Raw genomic sequence first — 20,358 nt, 5'->3', positions numbered from 1 at the left:
GACCCAGGTTTGATTCCCAGCACCCACATGATGGCTAACAACCATCCATAACTCCAGTTCCAGGGGATATGACACCCTCTCTGGCCTCTGTAGGCATTGCACACACACACAGCACAGGCAATACACTCATACACGTAAAATAAAAATAATAAAATATATTTAGAAAAAAATTATTTTTATTTTATGTGTATGAGTGCTTTGCCTGCATGTATATAAGTGCACACATGCATGCAATGCCCACAGAGGTCAGAAGAGGGTGTCAGATTCCTGGAACTGGAGTTAGAGATGGTTGTTAGCTGTCTTGTGGGTGCTGTAAACTGAACTCAGGTTCTCTGCAAGAGCATCCAGTGCTTTTACCAGCTGAACCATCTCTCTAGTCTCTTCACCTTAGTTTTTGATACAGGGTATCTCCTTGAACCTGGAGCTCATGGATGGATAGTCAACAAGCTCCAGGATCTACCTGTCTCTACCTTTCCAGTGCTGGGATTGCAGGTGTTCTTTGCCACGTTGGCTTTTATTGCTTGCTGGGATCTGAACTCAGGTTTTCAAAAATGCTTTTGTCTGAGCCATCTCCCCAGACCCTGTCTCAAGACAAAAAAGAAAAAAGAAAGAAATTTGTGGGGCTGATGGGATGGCTCAGCAATTAAAGGCACCAAGCCTGATGGCCTACTGAGTTCCATCCCTGAGACCCACATGGTGGAAGGACAGAACTGACTCTGGAAAGTCGTCCTCTGACCACCACATGTGGCATGCATAGGCCCACACACATATACACACATACACAAAATAAATCAATTTTTAAAATGCAACTTATAAAAAAGCAATTTGTGGACTAGAGGTATAGGTCCGTAGTGGAGCACTTCCTAACATGTAAGAAGTCCTAGGTTCAATCCCTCCCACCCCATGTTACTTTTTAATATTTCATTTAGATTCCCAGCCCTTCAAAGCATAGTTTTAGTTATAGAAAAGTAGCCCTTTCTCAACCTTTCATCACAAGGTTCTCTTACAATCCTACTATAAAAGGCTAACACATAAGACAGGATCGCATAGTCGCATAGTATTTTTTTTTTTTTTTGGTCTTTTTGAGACAGGGTCTTCCTGTAGCCCCAGCTGTCCTAGAACTCACTATGTAGGCCAGGCTGGCCTTGAACTCACAAAGATCTGCCTGCCTCTGCCTCCCAAGTGCTGGGATTAAAGACGTGAGCCACCACGCCCAGCAGCATAGTATTTTCTTTACTGTGGTACTGGGTTTGAACCCAGGGTCTTATGTATCCTAGGCAAGTGCTCTACCACTGAGCTCTATCTCCAGCCCACAGCATGGTATCCACACACTCATCTCATCTGAGACAGAGTTAAGTAGCATAAATGTCTCTACCTCAGCACAACAGGTCACATCATCCTTGGCACATCCTGGAGAACACCTCTCTCTGAGGGAGTTCACAGTCAGCTAGAGTGTGATGCAGGCTGGGCACTGACCTACGTGGACAGAGCAGGCTTGCCTGACCCTTTCCCACTGAGATCCTCTGAACTTGCTCACGTTAACCAGAAAGCCACATCCGACCCAAGAAAAGCCAGAGTAATCAGAACTGCCACTTTTATCTCGTGAATCATGTTTATCAGTCATTTCATTCACTAAATCAAGTTAGTTCCTTTATAGCAAGTGAAGACAAAGCCAAGTGGCCCTCAGCTGGGACCCCTGTGTCATGGGGTCAGACCCCTCCCCTTCCTCCATATGATCTGCTGAAGTTCTCAGCATAGGGTGGAGAACTGGGGGTGGCATTTGTTTTATATGTGTGCATGTGTGGAGGCCCGAGTCGACTGAGTATCTCCTCTAATATTTTTCACCTTCCCTTCCTCCCTCCCTCCCTTCCTTCCTTCTTCCTTTCCTTTCCTTTTGAGACAGAGTCTCACTATATAGCCCTGGCTGGCCTGGAACTCAGAGATCCCCCTGACTCTGCCTTCTAAGTGCTAGGTTTAAAGGGGTGCACTTCCATACAACATGCCCAGCCCTTGTTTTTTTGTTTTTTTTTTTTGTTTCTTTTAGACAGGGTCTCATTCTGTAGCCTAGGCTGTGCTGGCGCTCACTGGGTAGCCCAGGCTGGTGTTGAACCCTTGCTGACCTCTTGTCTTAGCCTCCTGAGTGCTGGGATTACAGTGGGCCTGGCTAGCCTGAGGTTTCCAAGACTGTTACATGGATCATGTTTCATTTCCTTTCACTGCCAGATGACTCCACTGCAGGGACGTGTCACATTCCACGTTTTCATTCATCAGTTTGACTTTTGGCTTGTCCCCTCCTGACAATCACAGATGACACTGTGTGTACACACTCAAATACTGGGAATGTGTTCTTTACAAGCACGGAAGTGCAAAGTACAGTGAAACTGACCAAGAAAGTACAGATGAGGGGCCTGGCCTAGGCTAACATTGCTAGCCCTTTGCTGGCCACTGGGATACAATGTTCCTTGCCTTTAAAAAAAAAAAAAAAAGAGCTATTTTTAGTTTTTAAATTATGTGTATATGCCTGTGTGTGCATGTGAATATGTAGGTGCCAGCAGAGGCCAGAAGGAGGTGCAGGATCACCTGGAGCAGGAGTTACAGGTGGTTGTAAGCCACTAAAGGATGCTGGGAACCGAACTCCAGTCCTCGGTAAGAAGAGTATGTGCTCTCAATTGCTGAACCATCTCTTCAGCCCTACCTTAGCAACTGTTAGAGATAGAACCTGAGAGCCACCAAAATGCTATATATACCCAATGTAAAGAAGCCTAAATGTGGCCCTCCCTTGATAAGACCGCACTTGTCCTATCAAGTGTGTGTTACTCTCCCTTAGGTGCACCTTTTGCTCTCCCCTTCCCTCCCCAAGCTCTGTGCCTTTTCACATGGGCCTTCAGTCATGAGGTTGAGGCAATATCTCAGTCCATAAAGTGCTTATTCCACAAGCATAAGGACCTGCGTCTGATCCCTAGAACCCATGTAAAAAGCCTGCTGTGCTGGTTGACGTTTGCAATCTCAGTGCTGGGGACGTGGAGACAGGTGGATCCCTGGGGCTCAACTGTTTTCTAGCGAAGGGGCAAGTCCCAGGTCCCAGTGAGAGACCCTGTCTCAAAAAAACCAAACAGGACAGGTAAGATGGCTCAGCTAGTAAAAGTGCTTCATGTATAAGCCTGATGACCTGAATTTGATCCCTGGAACCCATAGTGGAAGGAGAGAACCGACTTCCAAAAGTTGTTCTGTGACTCCCACATGCATACCATTGTATACACACACACATACACAAACAATAATGATAAAATAAAATAAAATACATTGAAATAAACAAAACAGGGTTGGGGGGCTGGAGAGATTGCTCAGTGGTCTTGCAGAAGACCCAGGTTCGGTTCTCAGTATCCACATGGCAACTAACAACCATATGTAATTTCAGTTCCGGAGGATCTGATACTCTTTTTTGGCCTCTGTGGGAATTGCATATATGTGGTATACCTACATACATGCAGGCAAAACACTCATACACATAAAATAAAAATAAATAAAATTGCCGGGCATGGTGGCGCATGCTTTTAATCCCAGCATTCAGGAGGCAGAGGCAGGCGGATCTCTGTGAGTTCAAGGCCAGCCTGGTCTACATAGTGAGTTCCAGGACAGTTGGGGCTACAGGGAAACCCTGTCTCAAAAAGACCAAAACAATAAATAAATAAATAAATAAAATTAAATTAAAAAAACAAAACAGGGTATCTGGCTTCTGAGGAATACCATTTGAGGTTGACCTCTTGCCTCCACACACGAGTGCATGGATTCACAGGCATCTGTGTACACACTGACACACACACACACGAGCATTGACTCCTCCCCTGGACCTAGAAGGTAAGGAAACTCACAATGAAGGTCTGCCATCTATCTGTCTCCTTTTTAAGTCAGTCACCTGCTCACCTTTGCAGGTGCATGTTAATCACTCAAGGAGCATCTATCTAACATCCATAACACCTGACCCTCATCCTCATCCAAGGCCTTAGAGTAGCTGAAACATCTGTCTTGCTGTCAGCCTGCACAACGTCCTGACGAGATTCCTGAAGAGGCTCCAGACAGCCTCCATCACTGTCCCAAATCTGTGATTAGATTCCAGGAACAGCAAAGCCATGGAGACAGCAGAATTCAAGACAGATCGCTCTGTGATGAGATCACCCCCAAGCAGGAGCAGCCATCTCACGGGAACTGGATTGCTCTTTTCAAGTGACAAGGACTTCTCCAGGGTGGTCTTGCAGAATCAGAACAAGATGATCTATTGGACCACAGTTTGACTATGACTGATGTCTGAGGAAGATCTGAACAGAAGGCCTGGCTCAGTAACCCATGAAGGCAGGGTGAACCTCCTCTGATCTCCAAACCGTCCCTCACCTTTCCATTTCTGCACTTCCTTCCACTAAGGAGGTAGAAGGAGGAAGTTTGGGAGCAGGTGGGGGCCTGTGACACAGAGCATGCCTGCGACCCATGGGGAAGCTCCAGGGCTGTACTTTCTGTTCTTCGGTCCTAGAAGCCCTAACTATTGTTTCTTTGCTGCAAAAAGGGAGCCAACAGAGAGATGAAAAAGTTGATGAACCGCAGGCAGAGGAGGCATAAGAGGATCCTGACCTGGAGGAAGAAGGTGGGCAGGGGATTCAGAGCTTACACTTCCTCCAAGAGCCCACAGAGCAGGAAGCGAGGGCGGTGGGAGGGAGACATAAGTCTGACAGGAAGCCCAGGGAACAAAAGAGTCGTATCTAATGGCAGTCAGGGAGGACAAGGTCCTCAGGGACCAGGTGACAAGAAAGACCAAGGGACCAAGGACCTCAGGGACCAGGGACCAGAAAGACCAAGCCTAATGGGTGGCAGAGAGCTCCAGCAGGCTGGAGACTAAGGAGGCCGTGGCTGGGACCAATGTACCATAGAACCTCTGTGCTCCATGTGTGGGGAACCAGGCAAGAGCCAGTGGTGGATCACCTCCAGAGGGAGGCAAAGAGGATGGGCAAGGCAGGCAAGTGAGCTGTTGGCTCTTGGTAAAAGGATGGGGGCTGGACTGGGGAGATGGCTCACGGTGTAAAGTGTTTGCTATGCAAGTATGAGGATCTGAGTTGGGATCCACAGCACCCACATAAAAGCTGAGTATGGAGGCCAGGCCTGTAATCTTAGTGCTTGACTGGACAGGCCAGCCAGTCTAGCGGAACTGCCAGGTTTAGTGAGAGACCCTGTCTCAATAGTGTAAGATGGAGAGTGCTGGTGGAAAATGCCCTACATCAACCTCTGGCTTCTGCATGTGCAAGGATGGGAGCATACAACTACACACACACACACACACACACACACACACACACATACCACACAAAGATGGTGGGTATGGTGTGGAGGCCTCCACTGGTAATCCCATCAATTGGGAAGCAGGGCTGCCATGAGTTCAAGGCCAACCTGGGCTACAGATTGAGACACTTTGTCTCATAAAATAAACTAACAAAGAAGATAGTGGCAACATCCAAGCTAGATAGAGAAGAAAGTGCAGCAACAATAGAGTATCAAGTCATTAAAAAGACCTAAGTGGGGCTGGGGAAACGGCTCACTGGGCAAAGTGCTTGCTGAATGAACAAACATGAAAAGCTGAGTGCAGAGGCATGTGTCTGTAATTCCGGCACTGGAGACAGAGATGGCACAGAAGGATCCCTGGGGCTTACAGGCTAGCCAGGCTAGTCTAGCTGGTGAGCTCCAGGTTCAGTGACAGAGACTGTCTCAGTCTCCACATATATGTGCATGTGTGCACACTTACATACAAGTGAACACACACGAATATGAACACACACATACATATACACCAATAAAAAAATCTGAAAGACAGCTCAGTTGGTAAAGTGCTTGCTGCAGAAGCGTAAAGATCTGACTTCAGATGCCCAGCACCCATGTAAAAAAGCCAGTACAGGGGCTGGAGAGATGGCTCAGAGGTTAAGAGCACTGACTGCTCTTGCAGAGGACCCGGGTTCGATTCCCAGCACCCACATGGCGGCTACGAACAGTCCTTAACTCCAGTTCCAGGGGAATCTGATGCCCTCTTCTGACCTCTGCCGCATTGCATGATACAGGTGCACTTACACACATGCAGGCAATACACTCATACACATAAAATAAAAATAATAAATAAAACATATTTTAAAAAGCCAGTACAGGGGGATGCACCTCTTAATCCTAACACTGGAGAGGCAGAGTCAGGAAGATTTCCTGGGATGTGCTGGCCAGATAGTCTAGCCTAATTGATGAGCACTAGGTTTAGCAAGAGAGATCTTGCCTCAAAATAAATAAATAAATAAGCACTTGCTGCTCTTGCAGAGAACCTGGATTCAGTTCCCAGCACCCACATGGTAGTTCACAACCATCTATAATTTCACTTCCAGAGGCTCTGATGCCCTCTTTTGGTCTCTATGGGCATTGCACACATGTGGTACATACATGCAGGCAAAGACTCAAAATAAAAATAAATCTTAAAAAAAATTTAAGGGGCTAGAGAGATGGTTCAGTGGTTAAGAGCACTGGTTGCTTTTGCAGAGGACCTGGGTTTGGTTCCCAGCACCCACATGGTGGCTAACAACTGTCCATAGCTCCAGTTCCAGGGAATCTGATGCCCTCTTCTGGCCTCTGCAAGCAGTGCATGCACATGGTGCATTTACATACATGCAGACAGAACACTCATACACATAAAATAAAAATAAATAAAACAAAAAAATTTTAAAAAGAAAGTCACAGCCAGGCATGATGGTGCATGCCTTTAATCCCAGCACTTGGGAGGCAGAGGCAGGTAGATCTTTGTGAATTTGAGGCCAGCCTGATGTACACAGTGAGTTCCATTCCAGGCCAGCTGGGGCTACAGGGAGACCCTATCTCAAAAACTCAAAAAGAAAAAAAAAAAAAAAAAAAAGAGGCTGGAGAGATTGCACTGGCTGGCTACTCTTACAAAGGATTCAGGTTCAGTTCTCAGCACCCACATGACAATTAACAACTGTCTGTAATTCTAGTTCCAGAGGATCTGATGCCCTCTTCTGACTTCTCCAGGCATTGCATGCATGTGGTACACTTACATACATGCAGGCAAAATACCTGTACACATAAAATGAAAATAATAATAATAATAATTAAGCTGGGCATGGTGGCGCATGCCTTTAATCCTAATCCTAGGATCCAGGAGGGATGGAGGTGGAGCTCTATGAGATTGAGGCCAGTCTGGTCTACATAATGAGTTCCAGGTCAGCTGGGGCTACAGAGAGACCCTGTCTCAAAAACCAAACCGAACCAAGCCAAACCAAAAAACTTCCCAAAACTTGGGAGGCAGAGGCAGGTGGATCTCTGAGTTCAAGTCCAGCTTGGTCTACATACTGAGTTTCAGGCCAGCTGGGGCTACAGGAAGAATCCTGTCTCAAAAAAAATAAAACCAAAACCAAACCAAAACAAAACAAAACCCACCAAAACAAAACAAAAACATCCAACATTGACGTTTGTTTCCCCCAAATGTGTATATACACACATACACATACACAGAAGTAATAGTTCTAGAAAGATTCAAGAATAGCCTTGGAAGGCACAAGCATTTGTAGGATATGGACATCAGGGCAGAGAGAAGGAACTAAAGCTTAAAACTCAAGCAGGAGAATTACTGAAGTTCAGGAGTTAGAGGCCAACCTGGGCAACACAGTGAGACAGTCTCTTAGAAAAGTAGGAAGAGGGGGAGCAGTGATATGGTTCATCAGGTAAAGGAGCCTGCTGCCAAGCCAGGTGGCCCGAGTTCAATCCCCAAAGCCCACATGGTGGAAAGAGAGAACTGACTCCTATAAGTTGTCTGTAAACCCACAAGCATACTGTACTATGCATGTGCCTTCCTCAATAAATATATATAATAAAAATAAAAGGTTAAAACTTTGGCTGAAGAGATAGCTCAACAGTTAAGAGCACTGGCTGTTCATGCAGAGGACCTAAGTTCAGCTCCCAGCACCCATATGGCAGCTAACACTCATCTGTAACTCCAGTTCCAGGGGATTCAACACTCTCTTCTGATCTCCACAGGCAGGGTGCACTTACACACATACAGGCAAAACATTATGACATATAAAAATAAAAATAATAGAATATTTTTTCAAAGGTTAAAACTCAAGCAGTATGTTTATATCAGAGCAAGCCTTCTTAGATTTAAAAAGACTGTGCACTGTCCATTTTTTTGTGTGTGTGCTGCTGGAGATTAAACCCAGCTCTTGCACAGGTTCTGACACTGCACAATTCTCCCAGGTACACAATCACAATTTAACTTTAGAACATTTTCACCAGCCTCCAAAGAAACTCCGCACTCAACTATAGTCTTGTGAGCAACCATCTCTCCACTTCCCATCTCTACTGAACTGCATTTTCTGGAAACTAGCACAGCTGCAATGCTGGTACTAGGGAGGGTAAGGTGGGAAGATCTTGAGTTTGAGGCCAGCCTGAGCTAAATACAGATGCCGTGTCTCAAGAAAACAAAGTGAAGGAAACAGATTTTTCCTTTCTGCACATTAAAATCTAAATGAAACCGACAATATGCAGCCTTTTATGTCTGGCGTCTTTATGCTTTTCAGGTTCATCTGTGTTATATGAATCAGTAGCCTGTTTCTTTTTTTTTTTAACTGAGTAATACTATTCCTTTGTGTGGCTATACCACAATTTGCTTATCCAATTATCAGTTGATGGGCATTTTAATTATTTCTAGATTATGATGATCACGAATAATAATGCTATGAACATTCACACAGAAGTCTTTTTAAAAAAGGTTTATTTTTTATTTATGTGTAAGTATGTGTGTCTGCATGAATATATATGTACCACATGTATGCAATGCCCAAAGAGACCAGAAGTGAGAGTCAGACCCTTAGAGCTGGAGTTACAGACAGTTGTTAGCCTCCATGTATGTGCTGGGAACTGAACCCAGGTCCTCTGCAAAAGCAGCCAATCCTTTTAATCATAGAGCCATCTCTCTAGTAGAGAAGATGTCTTAGAAGTCTTTTTAAGAAATATTTTATTTATTTACTATTATTTTTTATGTGTATGAGTGTTTTGCCTGCATGTGTGTAAGTGCACCTGTGTTGTGCAATGCCCTCCGAAAGTCAGAAGGAGGATTCAGATTCCCCTGGAACCAGAATTAAAGACGGTTGTTAAGCTGCCATATGGATACTGGGAATTAAACCCAGGTTCTCTGCAAGAGCGGCCAGTACTCTTAACCACTGAGCCAACTCTCCAGTCCCAGATGTCTTAGAAGTCTTGTTTATTAAATTTTTTAAAAAATTTATATCTTTTTATTTATTTGATTTATTTCTTTTTGTTTATTTATTTATTATGTGTAGGAGTGTTTTGCCTGCTTGTATGTAGTACATCCATGTTGTAGAAAGCCCATGGAGGCCAGAAGAGGGGGTTGGATCCCCTGGAACTGGAGTTACAGATGAGATGGTTGTTAGCCACCATGTAGGGGCTGGGAGTTGAATCCAGGCCCTCTGAAAGAACAGCCAGTGCTCTGAACTGCTGAGTTATCTCTCTCGCCCCCCATAGTCTTAATGTTGATATCTATATTCCTTTTTCTTGGGCATATATATATATATATACACACACATATGTATAAATATGTATATATATATGTATATATAAATACACACACCCATATATGTGGACTTGCTGGGTCTTACATTAAGTCTGTTATTAACTGAAGGAACTGGCAAACTGTGTTTCCAATGCTTGTGCCTTTACCATCCCATCAGTAATGGGGACTCCCTTCTATATCTTGTCATTTGTTTCTGTCCTTGTTATTATTAATCTATTCATTCCAATTGGAATGAAGTAACTTTTTTTTTTTTTTTTTGAGATGATCTTACTAAGTAGTCTGGCTGGCCTGGAACTCTATGTACACCAGGCTGACCTCAAGCTCAGATCCACCTGCCTCTGCCTCCCAAGTGTTGGGATTAAAGGTGTGTGCCACCAAACCTAGCATACATTTTATTTTTTGAGATAGGGTCTCAAAGAGACAAGGCTGGTCTCCAACTTGCTATATAGCTGAGGATGTTCTTGGACTTTTGATCCTCCTGCCTCTATCTCTGCAGTTATGGATTTACAGGGTGTTTCAACCCTACCTCCAGTTTTTTAATTGTAGTTTTGATGTACATTTTTCCAATGATTAATGAAGCTGACACTTAAGATTTTTTTTTTTTTTGGTCTTTTTGAAGCAGGGTCTCCCTGGGCCCCCAGCTGTCCTGGAACTCACTATGTAGACCAGGCTGGCCTTGAACTCACAGAGATCCGTCTGCCTCTGCCTCCCAAGTGCTGGGACTACAGGCGTGTGCCACCACACCTCGCAAGAATTTTTTTCATGTATTTTTTATCCATTTGTTTACTTTCTTTGGTGAAATATCTATCCAAGTTCTTTTCCCATATATATATTTTATTTTGGAGGCAGAGGCAGGCAGATCTCTCTGAGTTCAAGGCCAGCCTGGTCTACATAGTGAGTTCCAGGACAGCTGGGGCTACAGGAAGACCCTGTCTCAAAAAAACCAAAAAAAAAAAGTCTGTAACTTTAGTTCCAGGGGATCCGACAGCCTTTTCTGTCCTCTGTGGGCATTGCGCAACACGGGTGCACTTACCTACATGCAGGCATAACACTCATACACATAATATAAAAATAATAAATTATTTTTTAAAAAGTAAACATTCTAAGGCTTGGCATGATGATGTACACCGGAGGTGAAGGCAGGAGGATCCGAAGTTCAAGGTCATTCTCTGCTACATGACAATCCCAAAAAAAAAAAAAAAAAAAAAAAAAAAGATGCTTACTGCCAAGCCTGACAATCTAAATTCAATCCCTGAAACCTACCTGGTAGAATGAGAAAGCTGATTTCTGAGGGTTGTCTTCTGACCTCCATATGCATGTCATGGTGCATGTGTGGACACACACACACACACACACACACACACACACACACACACACAACCTATAGTTAAACTAAACAAATAGCCAGGTGTGGTGATGCACACCTTTAATCCCAGCACTCAGGTGACAGAGGCAGGTGGATCTGTGGATTTCGGTGAGATCAAAGCCAACCTGATCTACATAACAAGGGAGACCTTGCCTCAAGAAAACAAAACAAGGCTGGGTGGGGGTGGCACATGCCTTTAATCCCAGCAGTCAAGAGGCTGAGGCCAGCAGATCTCTGTGAGTTCAAAGTCACCCTGGCCTATAGAGCAAGTTTCAGGCCAGATGGGGCAATAGGAAGACTGTGTCTCAAAAAGATTTAAAAAAGAAAGAAAGGAAAAAAAAGAAGCAAAAACAAAACAAAAAATCCAAATAAATAAATAGGCCCTAACTCTTCCCATAGGAAATAAGAAAGCTACTATTCACTGAGGAAGGTATGAGTCAAGGAAAACAGGACAGAGAAGGAAGGGTACCTCTAAGCTGATCACTTCGTCCCTGAACGTTTGTCACCTGAGTAGTATCTAACAGAAAACCCTACCAAACATCCCACAGCATCCCACTAACAGCTCTTCGATTTCTTCTCAGGAACTAAGAACAAATGCTTGAGACCTGAAACCAAACTCTTTCCACAAATGTACATACCTTGGTCCATCCGGGAAACTGGATGAAAGTGTCCTGAGGCAAATCTGGGATGCCCGAGGGAATGGAGAAGTTGCCTATATAAAAGGCGGGAAGTGTTAAGTTCAATGGCTGGAAAGTCAAGTGTCCATCATGGCGGGCGCCATCATGGGCCTCCCAGCCCCCCAAGTGGCTTTGAACTGCTGCTTCAGTGTCCAGCGGGAAGATTGTCCAGTTTGTGAGGATACTGGAGTTGAGGGTCAGATTAGAAATCAAACCCTGTGAAAGAAACACACAGCACCATCAGCCAACAGGGAAGGAAAAGGACTTTAGGTATCACCAAATTCTAAATTAGTGACAGGAAACGGAGGCTTAACTGCACAGCCAAGTGACACAGATCAGCCTGAAGTAGAGTCACAGTGGAACATCTTGGCAGGAAGGACCATATTCTAAAGGGACACTTGTGTCCCTCCCTTTGGCTATCAGGCCACTGAAATAACGAAGTCTAAGGAATTGGAACTTCCCTGGGAATCTCACCTGGGAGAAGGAAAAGGCTAGGGTCCTAGAGCAAATCAGAGGAGAAACATGTCTCCCAGGAAGAGCTGTCACACAAGATGGACAACTTATCAGTCCACCTTGCAGGAGAGACTGGAGCTGAGACAGTGATGGGTCAGCAATGGGCAGGGCCACACCTAGACCAGGACTGCTTATCTATGCACACCTCTTGCCCTCTTTTTAAACCTAAACCTCATGTCAGGACCCTGTGGATGGACTTGAGAGGTCAGGGGACCTGTTTGTTTCTCTTCCAATATGGCAATATTGAATAAAACTCTCTCTGCTTTTCATTATTCCTTGTCTGTTTAACTGGCTTTTTGAGGCAATGAGTGGCTGAGCCTGGCTTGTTAGGGCTGCCAGGGCTCAGACTCCGACCCTAACAACTCTTTGGAAAGAGGTAAATTCCTACACTCCAGCTTCTCCCTCCTGTGAAGGCCAGGAGTCACCACAAAGAGACAGAGCTTCTGTTCTACAGGAAGTGGGTGCAGGTGACCCCAAATTGTACAGTCTTCAGAACTTTCGAGAATGGTAGAAAAATTAATACCGAGGAAGAGGAGAATGAGTGAGCAGGGAAGCTAGGAACATGCACCCCAATGTGGATGTCTAGGGGTAGCCTCTGCCCCTCACACCAACCAGGGTAGCGGGGGAGAGCTTTGGCCTTTGAGTGTCTGAGTAATCCACTTAATCAGGACTTCGAAGGGGAATACTGTGGAGCAAGGAAAGGATCTAGAGGGTGACGAGAGGATGAACTGCAGAACTGTTTTAGAAGTTGCTCTAGAATGTCCCACAGGGACCAGGGGCTAGAGTGTCTCTGGCTAGAGTCATCACAGGGAAGCTTATCATCATGATATATTCATTTTTTTTTTTTTTTGGAGACAAGGGTTCATGTAGCCCAGGCTAGTTTGGCACCTACAATGTAGCTAAGGCAGGCCTTGAATTCCTGATTCTCCTGATTCTACCTTAAGGATTGGGACTGCAGGTGTGCTCTACCACACCTGGCAACTCATTGAATTTCTCATTCATGTTTTTTTTTTTGTTTGTTCAGATAGAATCTCATGTAGCCTGATCTGGCTTTGAACTTGTGATCCTTCCCAGTGCTGAGATTATAGGTGTATGTGGTATATATGTGTGATGTATGTTATATATGTGTATGATGTCATGTATGTGTGGTATATTATACGTGGTATATGTGTGCATGTGAGGTCTGTTATATTGGTGTGTATATGGTGTAGTGTGTATGTGTGTGTGCATGTGAGGTGTGTTATGTATGTGTGTGGGGTGCAGTGCATGTATGTGTATCCATGCTCCATTCACCCTCGGCTTTGTACATAGGGAGTTTCTCCATTCCCAATAGGATCCTGAATCTGTCTCCAGACACCTTCTGATATCAAATTTGAACCATATGTTTAGTAATTCAGTCAATATCAAGCATGGGCTGTGTGCCAGGATTTTTGATGGGTATGAGGGACCCAGAGACTACACAGCAGGATCCTGGTCACTCCATGGGTCAATGTGGTCCATGACAGCCAGCCAGGAAGCCTAACTATAGCCTGAACACAGGGATGGTAAGGAAGACAATTATATGGAGGAAAACTCTGGGAACAGCTCCCTAAGGGTGTAACTGCTTGCTGTACACGTGGAAGTACTGGACTTCAGATCCCCAGCACCCACATAAATACTGATGGGCATGACAGCCTGCCTGCAATCCCAGTGCCCAGGAGAGGAGACAGGAATCCCAAGAGCAAGCCGGCTAGCTACACTAGCTGAATCAAATCAGCAAGTTCTGGGTTCCCTGGAGAGACCCTGCCTCATTATAAGGTGAAGCATAACTGAGGAAGACGCCCAACTGTCAACCTTGGCCCTCCATACCCAGGCACACATGTACACCCACAAACCTGTGAACATGCATACACATGTATGCACTATACATATACAGTAAGGGACCGTCTCCAGTCCCTTCCATTGCTCTAGAGTTCAGGCCTTCTCTGCTAACTAGTAAGAAACAGCCCATTCTGTTGCCCCCTTTCTCCTTGGGCCTTGGCCCTTACCTCTCTGAGGCTGCGGGAGACTTAGCTGAGCTCACATCTTCTTTTAGAACAGGCCCAATTGATACCTATCGCCTCAACTTGGGTCTAGGTTCCTTCACCTCCTGGAGAGCTCTTGACTAGCCTGCCTGGATTCATCTGTCAAAAAAAAAAAAAAAAAAAAAAAAAAATCAAAAGGTCAAGAAGGAGCCCCAGGACAACCCCTGTACTGTCCTAGGCTCGGTGTGGTACTATAGCTCCTGTGAACCTTCTCTCTCCAAATAAGGTAATCCAGGGGAGAGCAGCCTGTATCCATTTTTGTATCCCCTGAATCACTTTGGAGACATTATGAAGCTTAATGAAAGTTTCCTGAGCTGGATGTGGTGGTTCACATCTGTAATCCCAGGGCTGCTGAGTTCCAGGCCAGACTGGGCTAGGGAATGAGATCCCATCTCAAAAAAAAAAAAAAAAATTTCCTGGGCTAGGGATGTAGCTCATTTGGTAGAGTGCTTGCCTAGCATACATGAAGCTCTAGGTTTGATTCCCCAGCACCACATAAACTGGGTGTGGTGGTGCATGCCTGTAATCCCAATAGTTGGCACGTAGAGGCAGGAAGATCAGGAATTCAAGGTCATCCTCTGCCAGTCAGTTCAAGCCTAGTCTAGGCTACATGAGACACTAACAAAACAAGCTTTTCAGTGATGATAAAGTATATCTGAGGAGACAGTAAAGAAAAAAAAAAAAGAAACAAATCAAGCCAGGAGTGGTGGCATGTACCTTTTAATCCAGCACTCAGGAGGCAGAGACTGGTGGATCTCTGTGAGTTCCAAGCCAGCCTGATCTACATAGTGAGTTCTAGGCTAGCCAGGTCTCAAAAAACAAACCAACAGGGGCTGGAGAGATGGCTCAGTGGTTAAGAGTACTGACTGCTCTTGCAGAAGACCTGGGTTCAATTCCCAGCACCCACATGGCGGCTACAAACTGTCCCTAACTCCAGTTCCAGGGGAATCCAAAGCTCTCCTCTGACCTCGGCAGCATTGCACGACATGGGTGCACTCACATACATGCAGGCAATACACTCATACACATAAAATAAAAATAATAAATAAAATATATTAAAAAAACAAAACAAAACAAAACCAACAAAAGAGACAGCCTGAGAGGGTGGGTTCGTACCTCCATCAGGGTAGTGGCTCGGAGCTCAGCAGACTGCCAGAGAGTGCCAGGTTCTGGCCTCCCTCTGGCCTCCAACTACCAGAGGGCCTGAGAACCCAGGGGACTGCCTGACAGCCACTGGATCCTGTTTCCATGTGGTATTGATGATTTTGTTCCTAACCAGAAAGTGCTGCCCAGATGTAGGACTTTGGGTCTTGGTCTCCAATACTGTAGCGCCCACCTGTAGCTGGGGAAGACAATCAGCTTTTGTTCTAAAATGATGGATAAGTTTGTTTTCTCCCCCTATCTGGAAGCCTTTAAGAGGGAACTGACACTGATTCTAACCACTCCCACAGCTATCAAAATACCAGAAAGCAAATCCTGAACCCATCACTCTATAGTGACACACCTTGGAAGACAAAAGAAAAATGAGGAGGAACCCAACAGAGGGAAGCCCTTGTCAAGAAATTCCAAAGGACTCTCATATGAACATTTGAAAATTATTCTGATTTTTTTCTAGTTCCCTGTCTAGAACTTGTAATGCTAATTATTTTTGCCTTTATTTTTTCCTTCACATCTCCTATTCATGATTCAAAGACTTTCTTTTCCTCCTTGTGATAATAGTTATGCAATTTGGGAGTACTTTAGATAGACCCACTGAAGGGGTACTCCAATTGGCTCACCCTGTGTCCCTGTTCAGCATGGAAGAAGCCAGAGCAGTCTGCATCCCTATTCCCTATTGGCAAATTGGGTAACCCCTTTAGAGGATGGCGTGATAAGAATAGGAGGTAGGAACTGGCTAGGCAGTTAGGGTAAAAAGACCCCAAAGAAATGTAGCCAGTTTCTTGGCTAAAAATCAAAATGTCCTTGGGCCTGTTAGCAACATACTCTTTTCCAAAGGCCAAAAATGTCAAAAGTATTTGGGAGCTTGTATCTAATCCTTAAAAGGTTTTAGGGTTACCTCTTCAGAGGGGGGAATGTTGGAGGGGAGGAAGTGGGCATGGATTTGATCAAAACACCTTATATGCATGTATGAAATTCTCAATAAAGTTTTTGTAAAAGTTAAAAAACAAAACAAAACAAACAAACAAAAAACCCTAACAAAAAACAAAACTAACAAAAAAGAAATTCCTAATGCTCTAGAAATAGTTGTTAGAAAAACACAGCTGGATCGGGGCACAGAATAATCACAGGTGAACTGCAATGCAGCCGCAAAGACACTACAGCACAAATCTGTCCAAACCCACCAGCCCACCAAGGCCACCAGTCCAAGCCCGCACATCAAAGCCCACCAAATGCCAAGCTGGCTGTGTTGGCTGAGGAGTGCTGTTTATGTGCTAGGTGGGTTTTCAAAGCAGAGGAAGAGCATGGTAGCGCGGCTTCCGTTTCTTTCCAAAAGATGACTGAGCTCAGACAAAGTGCTCAATTTGCAAAGCTCAATGCTCTCATCAGGTACAGAGGAAAAGAGTTCTTCAAAGAGACTCATCTTCTAGACTGCAGAACAATTCAGGGTACTTCAGTCCTTGGGCTTGCAAAGTGTATAAGCTCTTAAAAAGATCTGCTGGGATGCTGGACAGCTGGACTGTGATGGCCACTTCACAGTGTATGCATACATTAAAATGTTAAGTGCTGGAGATGGACCTCAGTTACTAGAGTGCTGGCCTAGCGTGCATAAGGCCCTGGGTTCCAACCAGCATAAACCAGGGTGTGGTAGCGCATACATTGGATCCCAGTATGTGGGAGGTAGAGGCAGGAGGATCAGAGAAGTTCAATGTCATTCTTGGGTACACAGTGAGTTCACGACCAGCCTGGGCTACTTGAGGCTTTATCTCAAAAATGAAAAAAAATAGCTGGGCATGGTGGTGTATACCTTCAATTCCAGCACTGGGGAGGCAGAGACAGGCAGACCTCTGTGAGCTTGAGTCCAGCCTGCTCTATATAATGAATTCCAGGCCAGCCAGGGCTACATAGTAAGACCTTGCCTCAATCAATCAATCAATCAATCAATCAATCAATCAATCAATCAATCAATCAATCAATCAATCAATCAATCAATCAATCAATCAATCAATCAATCAATCAATCAATCAATCAATCAATCAATCAATCAATCAATCAATCAATCAATCAATATCAATCAATCAAATAGTTAAGTTGTACTTCTCAGATAGAAAAAGCATTAAAATTTGCTTCTGTGTAAATGTGAGTGCACATAAAGACCACATCTGAGTTTGAAATGGATATACAAAAAAACTTCCCCAACCACTGAGGCATGGGTCTATCCACCCTGTGGCCTCCTAACTTGTCCTACCTTGAAATCATCCATGTATCTGCCATAGTTCACGCGCCCCATGTTCTCTACCATAATGTCCAAAGTAGCTCCAGCTTTCCCCTGTATGTTGAGAGTTGCCGCTCTGTTTCGCTCCAGGACTCCTTGAGGGACCTACGGGTTGAGGCCAAACAAAAGCTGAATGGAAGGTAAGATAACCAAAAAGAGCAGCACGCACAGCACGCACAGCTAGTTTGGTGCTTATTTCCTTGTCCTGAAGGGTCACGAAGTTTACATGGAGTATTCGAGTATCCGCAGGCCAAGTCACTGGCTAGGTGGCTAAGTCCTCCTAGTCACTGTCTTCCTTTACAGGAAAACTGCTACACAAACATAGAACACACAAAGGGCTAGGCTGGTTTCCATGCCTTGGAATGTTATGCTGTGTGATTCCTTTATCTGAAACAAGATCTACTATATAACTCAGGTTGGGCTTGAACTTGCCTGACCTGGGTATCAATTCAGTTTTTTAATTTATCTTTCTTTCTTTTTTTTTTCGTCTTTTTGATACAGGGTCTCCCTGTAGCCCCACCTGACCAGCAACTCACTATGTAGACCAGGTTGGGCTCAAACTCACAGAGATCCGCCTGCCTCTGCCTCCACTAAAGGTGTGCGCCACCACACCTGGCCCCTTTATCCTTTTTTTGTTTCATTTATTTATTTATTTGAGCTTAGTGTATATCCAGTGCTAGCCTTGAACCTGTGATGTTTCTGCCTGTGCTGGATAGCTTCTGGTGTATCAACTTGCTACACCTGGGTAGAGGGAACCTCAATTGAGTAATTTTCTCCATTGGATTGGCCTATGGCCATATCTGTGGGGCATTTTCTTGATTGTTGAGTAATGTGGAAGGACCAGTCCGCTGTGGGCGTGCCACCCCTGGGCAGGTGGTCCTATATTGTATAAGAAAGCAGGCTGAACACAGGCCAGGAGGATCAAGTGAATAGGCAGCATTCCTCCATGGTCTGTGTTTCAGCTCCTGCCTCCACATTCTAGCCCTGAGTTCCTGCCTTGGCTTCCCTCAGTGATTAGCTATGACCTGAGAGATGTAAGATAAAATAAACCCTTTCCTCCCCAACTTGGTTTTAGTCTGTGCTTTTAACACAACAATAGAAAGTAACTAAGATACTGCCTCTACTTCCCAAGTGTTGAGCTTACAGGCCTGGGCTACCACATCTGGCTCCTGAGTGTCTATTTTTTTTTAATGTACATGAGAGTCATGCCTGCATGTATATAAGTGCACCCATGTCATGTAGTGCCTGAGGAGGACAGAAGAGGGTGTCAGATCTCCTGGAATTGGAGTTACAGATGGTTGTTAGCTGCCATGTGGGTGCTGGGAATCGAACCTGGATCCTTTGCAGGAGCAGCCAGTGTTCTTAACTGCTGCCAAGCCATCTCTCTAGCCACAAGTCTTTTTTTTTTTTTTTTTTTTTCTTTGGTCTTTTTGAGACAGGGTTTCCCTGTAGCACCAGCTGGCCTGGAACTTGCTTTTTAGACCAGGATGGCCTTGAACTCACAGAGACCTGCCTGCCTCTGCCTCCCGAGTGCCAAGACTAAAGGCATGTGCCACCATGCCCACCTGGGGTGTCTATTTTTAAAGGAACAAGACAGAGGCAAATTTCTAGGGGAGGATTCCTGTTAGAATTGCTTCATTCACAGCACAAGTCAGGCATAAAGTAATACTTTCTAAATAACATGGAGAGGTAAGATAAAATCAGATAAAATCAGGTAACAGATAAAATCAAGAGTTAGGTAGAGTAGTCTCACCTCAAGATACCTGATGGGGTGTACTAACCACAGAAATTATGTAACAGAATGAAGGAAAACAACAGGCATTTTATCAGCCACAGATTCCTAAGTTTTTCAAAGATTATTTTCTAGACCGGTGTTACAATGACCACAGTTCACTAAGACAACTCCTACAAACGGAAGTCAGGAAATTACCACAAGAGTAGCATCGAGGCTCAGAAACTTGTTCCCACTGAAATTAAAGCTGCTATTACGAAAGAATGAAACTCTGTGTGTGTGTGTGTGTGTGTGTGTGTGTGTACATACGTCTGTGCGTTCATGTCAGAGTGCACATGGGTATAAGTGCACATGTGAATGTATGTAGGTCAGAGGACCAGAGGACAACTTCTGATGTCATTCCTCAAAAACTGGCCTCACGCTCACAGAGATCTGCCTGCTTCTACTTACCAAGTGCTGGTATCTAAGACATGTGCCACCACGCCCGGCCCATCTTCGTATTGATCTTGAACATGCCATGTAGGCTAGGCTGGCTGGCCAAGGAATCCTAGGGATCCACTGCCTCCCCAGCACTGGGATTATAAATGCATGCTGCCACACCTGGTTTGTTTGTTTGCAAGCTGGGGATCTGAACTCAGGTCCTCATACTTGCAAGCCAAGCTATCTTCCCAGCCATTTTTTTTTTTTTTTTTTTGGTCTTTTTGAAGCAGGGTCTCCCTGTAGCCCCAGCTGTCCTGGAACTCACTATGTAGACCAGGTTGGCCTTGAACTCACAGAGATCCGCCTGCCTCTGCCTCTGCCTCCCAAGTGCTGGGACTACAGGCGTGTGCCACCATGCCCGGCCCAGCCATATTTTAATATAAACTTTTCTGAGTTTGATGTGGTGGTGCAGACCTGTAATCCCAGCAGTCGGGAGGTAGAGGCAGGAAGATCGGGAGTTCAAAGCTGGCACTGG

General features: G+C 44.9%; 1 protein-coding gene across 3 annotated transcripts in view; it reads right to left on the bottom strand.

Annotated features, from left to right (window-relative positions):
- Glb1 (galactosidase beta 1) overlaps positions 1 to 20,358 on the bottom strand; it is a 123,302-nt gene that overhangs the window by 18,439 nt on the left and 84,505 nt on the right. For all 3 annotated transcript variants that reach the window (XM_008833429.3, XM_029563678.1, XM_029563677.1), the window contains 2 exons: positions 17,645 to 17,776; positions 11,624 to 11,878 (listed from right to left, as the gene is read on the bottom strand). In XM_008833429.3, coding sequence (XP_008831651.1) covers positions 11,624 to 11,878; positions 17,645 to 17,776 — 387 coding nt within the window. The remainder of the gene's footprint in view (positions 1 to 11,623; positions 11,879 to 17,644; positions 17,777 to 20,358) is intronic.

Source organism: Nannospalax galili, unplaced genomic scaffold (assembly GCF_000622305.1).
Source record: "Nannospalax galili isolate Female #2095 unplaced genomic scaffold, S.galili_v1.0 scaffold1176, whole genome shotgun sequence".
Classification (NCBI taxonomy): Eukaryota; Metazoa; Chordata; class Mammalia; order Rodentia; family Spalacidae; genus Nannospalax; species Nannospalax galili.
The sequence above is the reverse complement of the archived record's forward strand: the minus strand, read 5'-3'. Positions and strand labels throughout refer to the sequence as shown.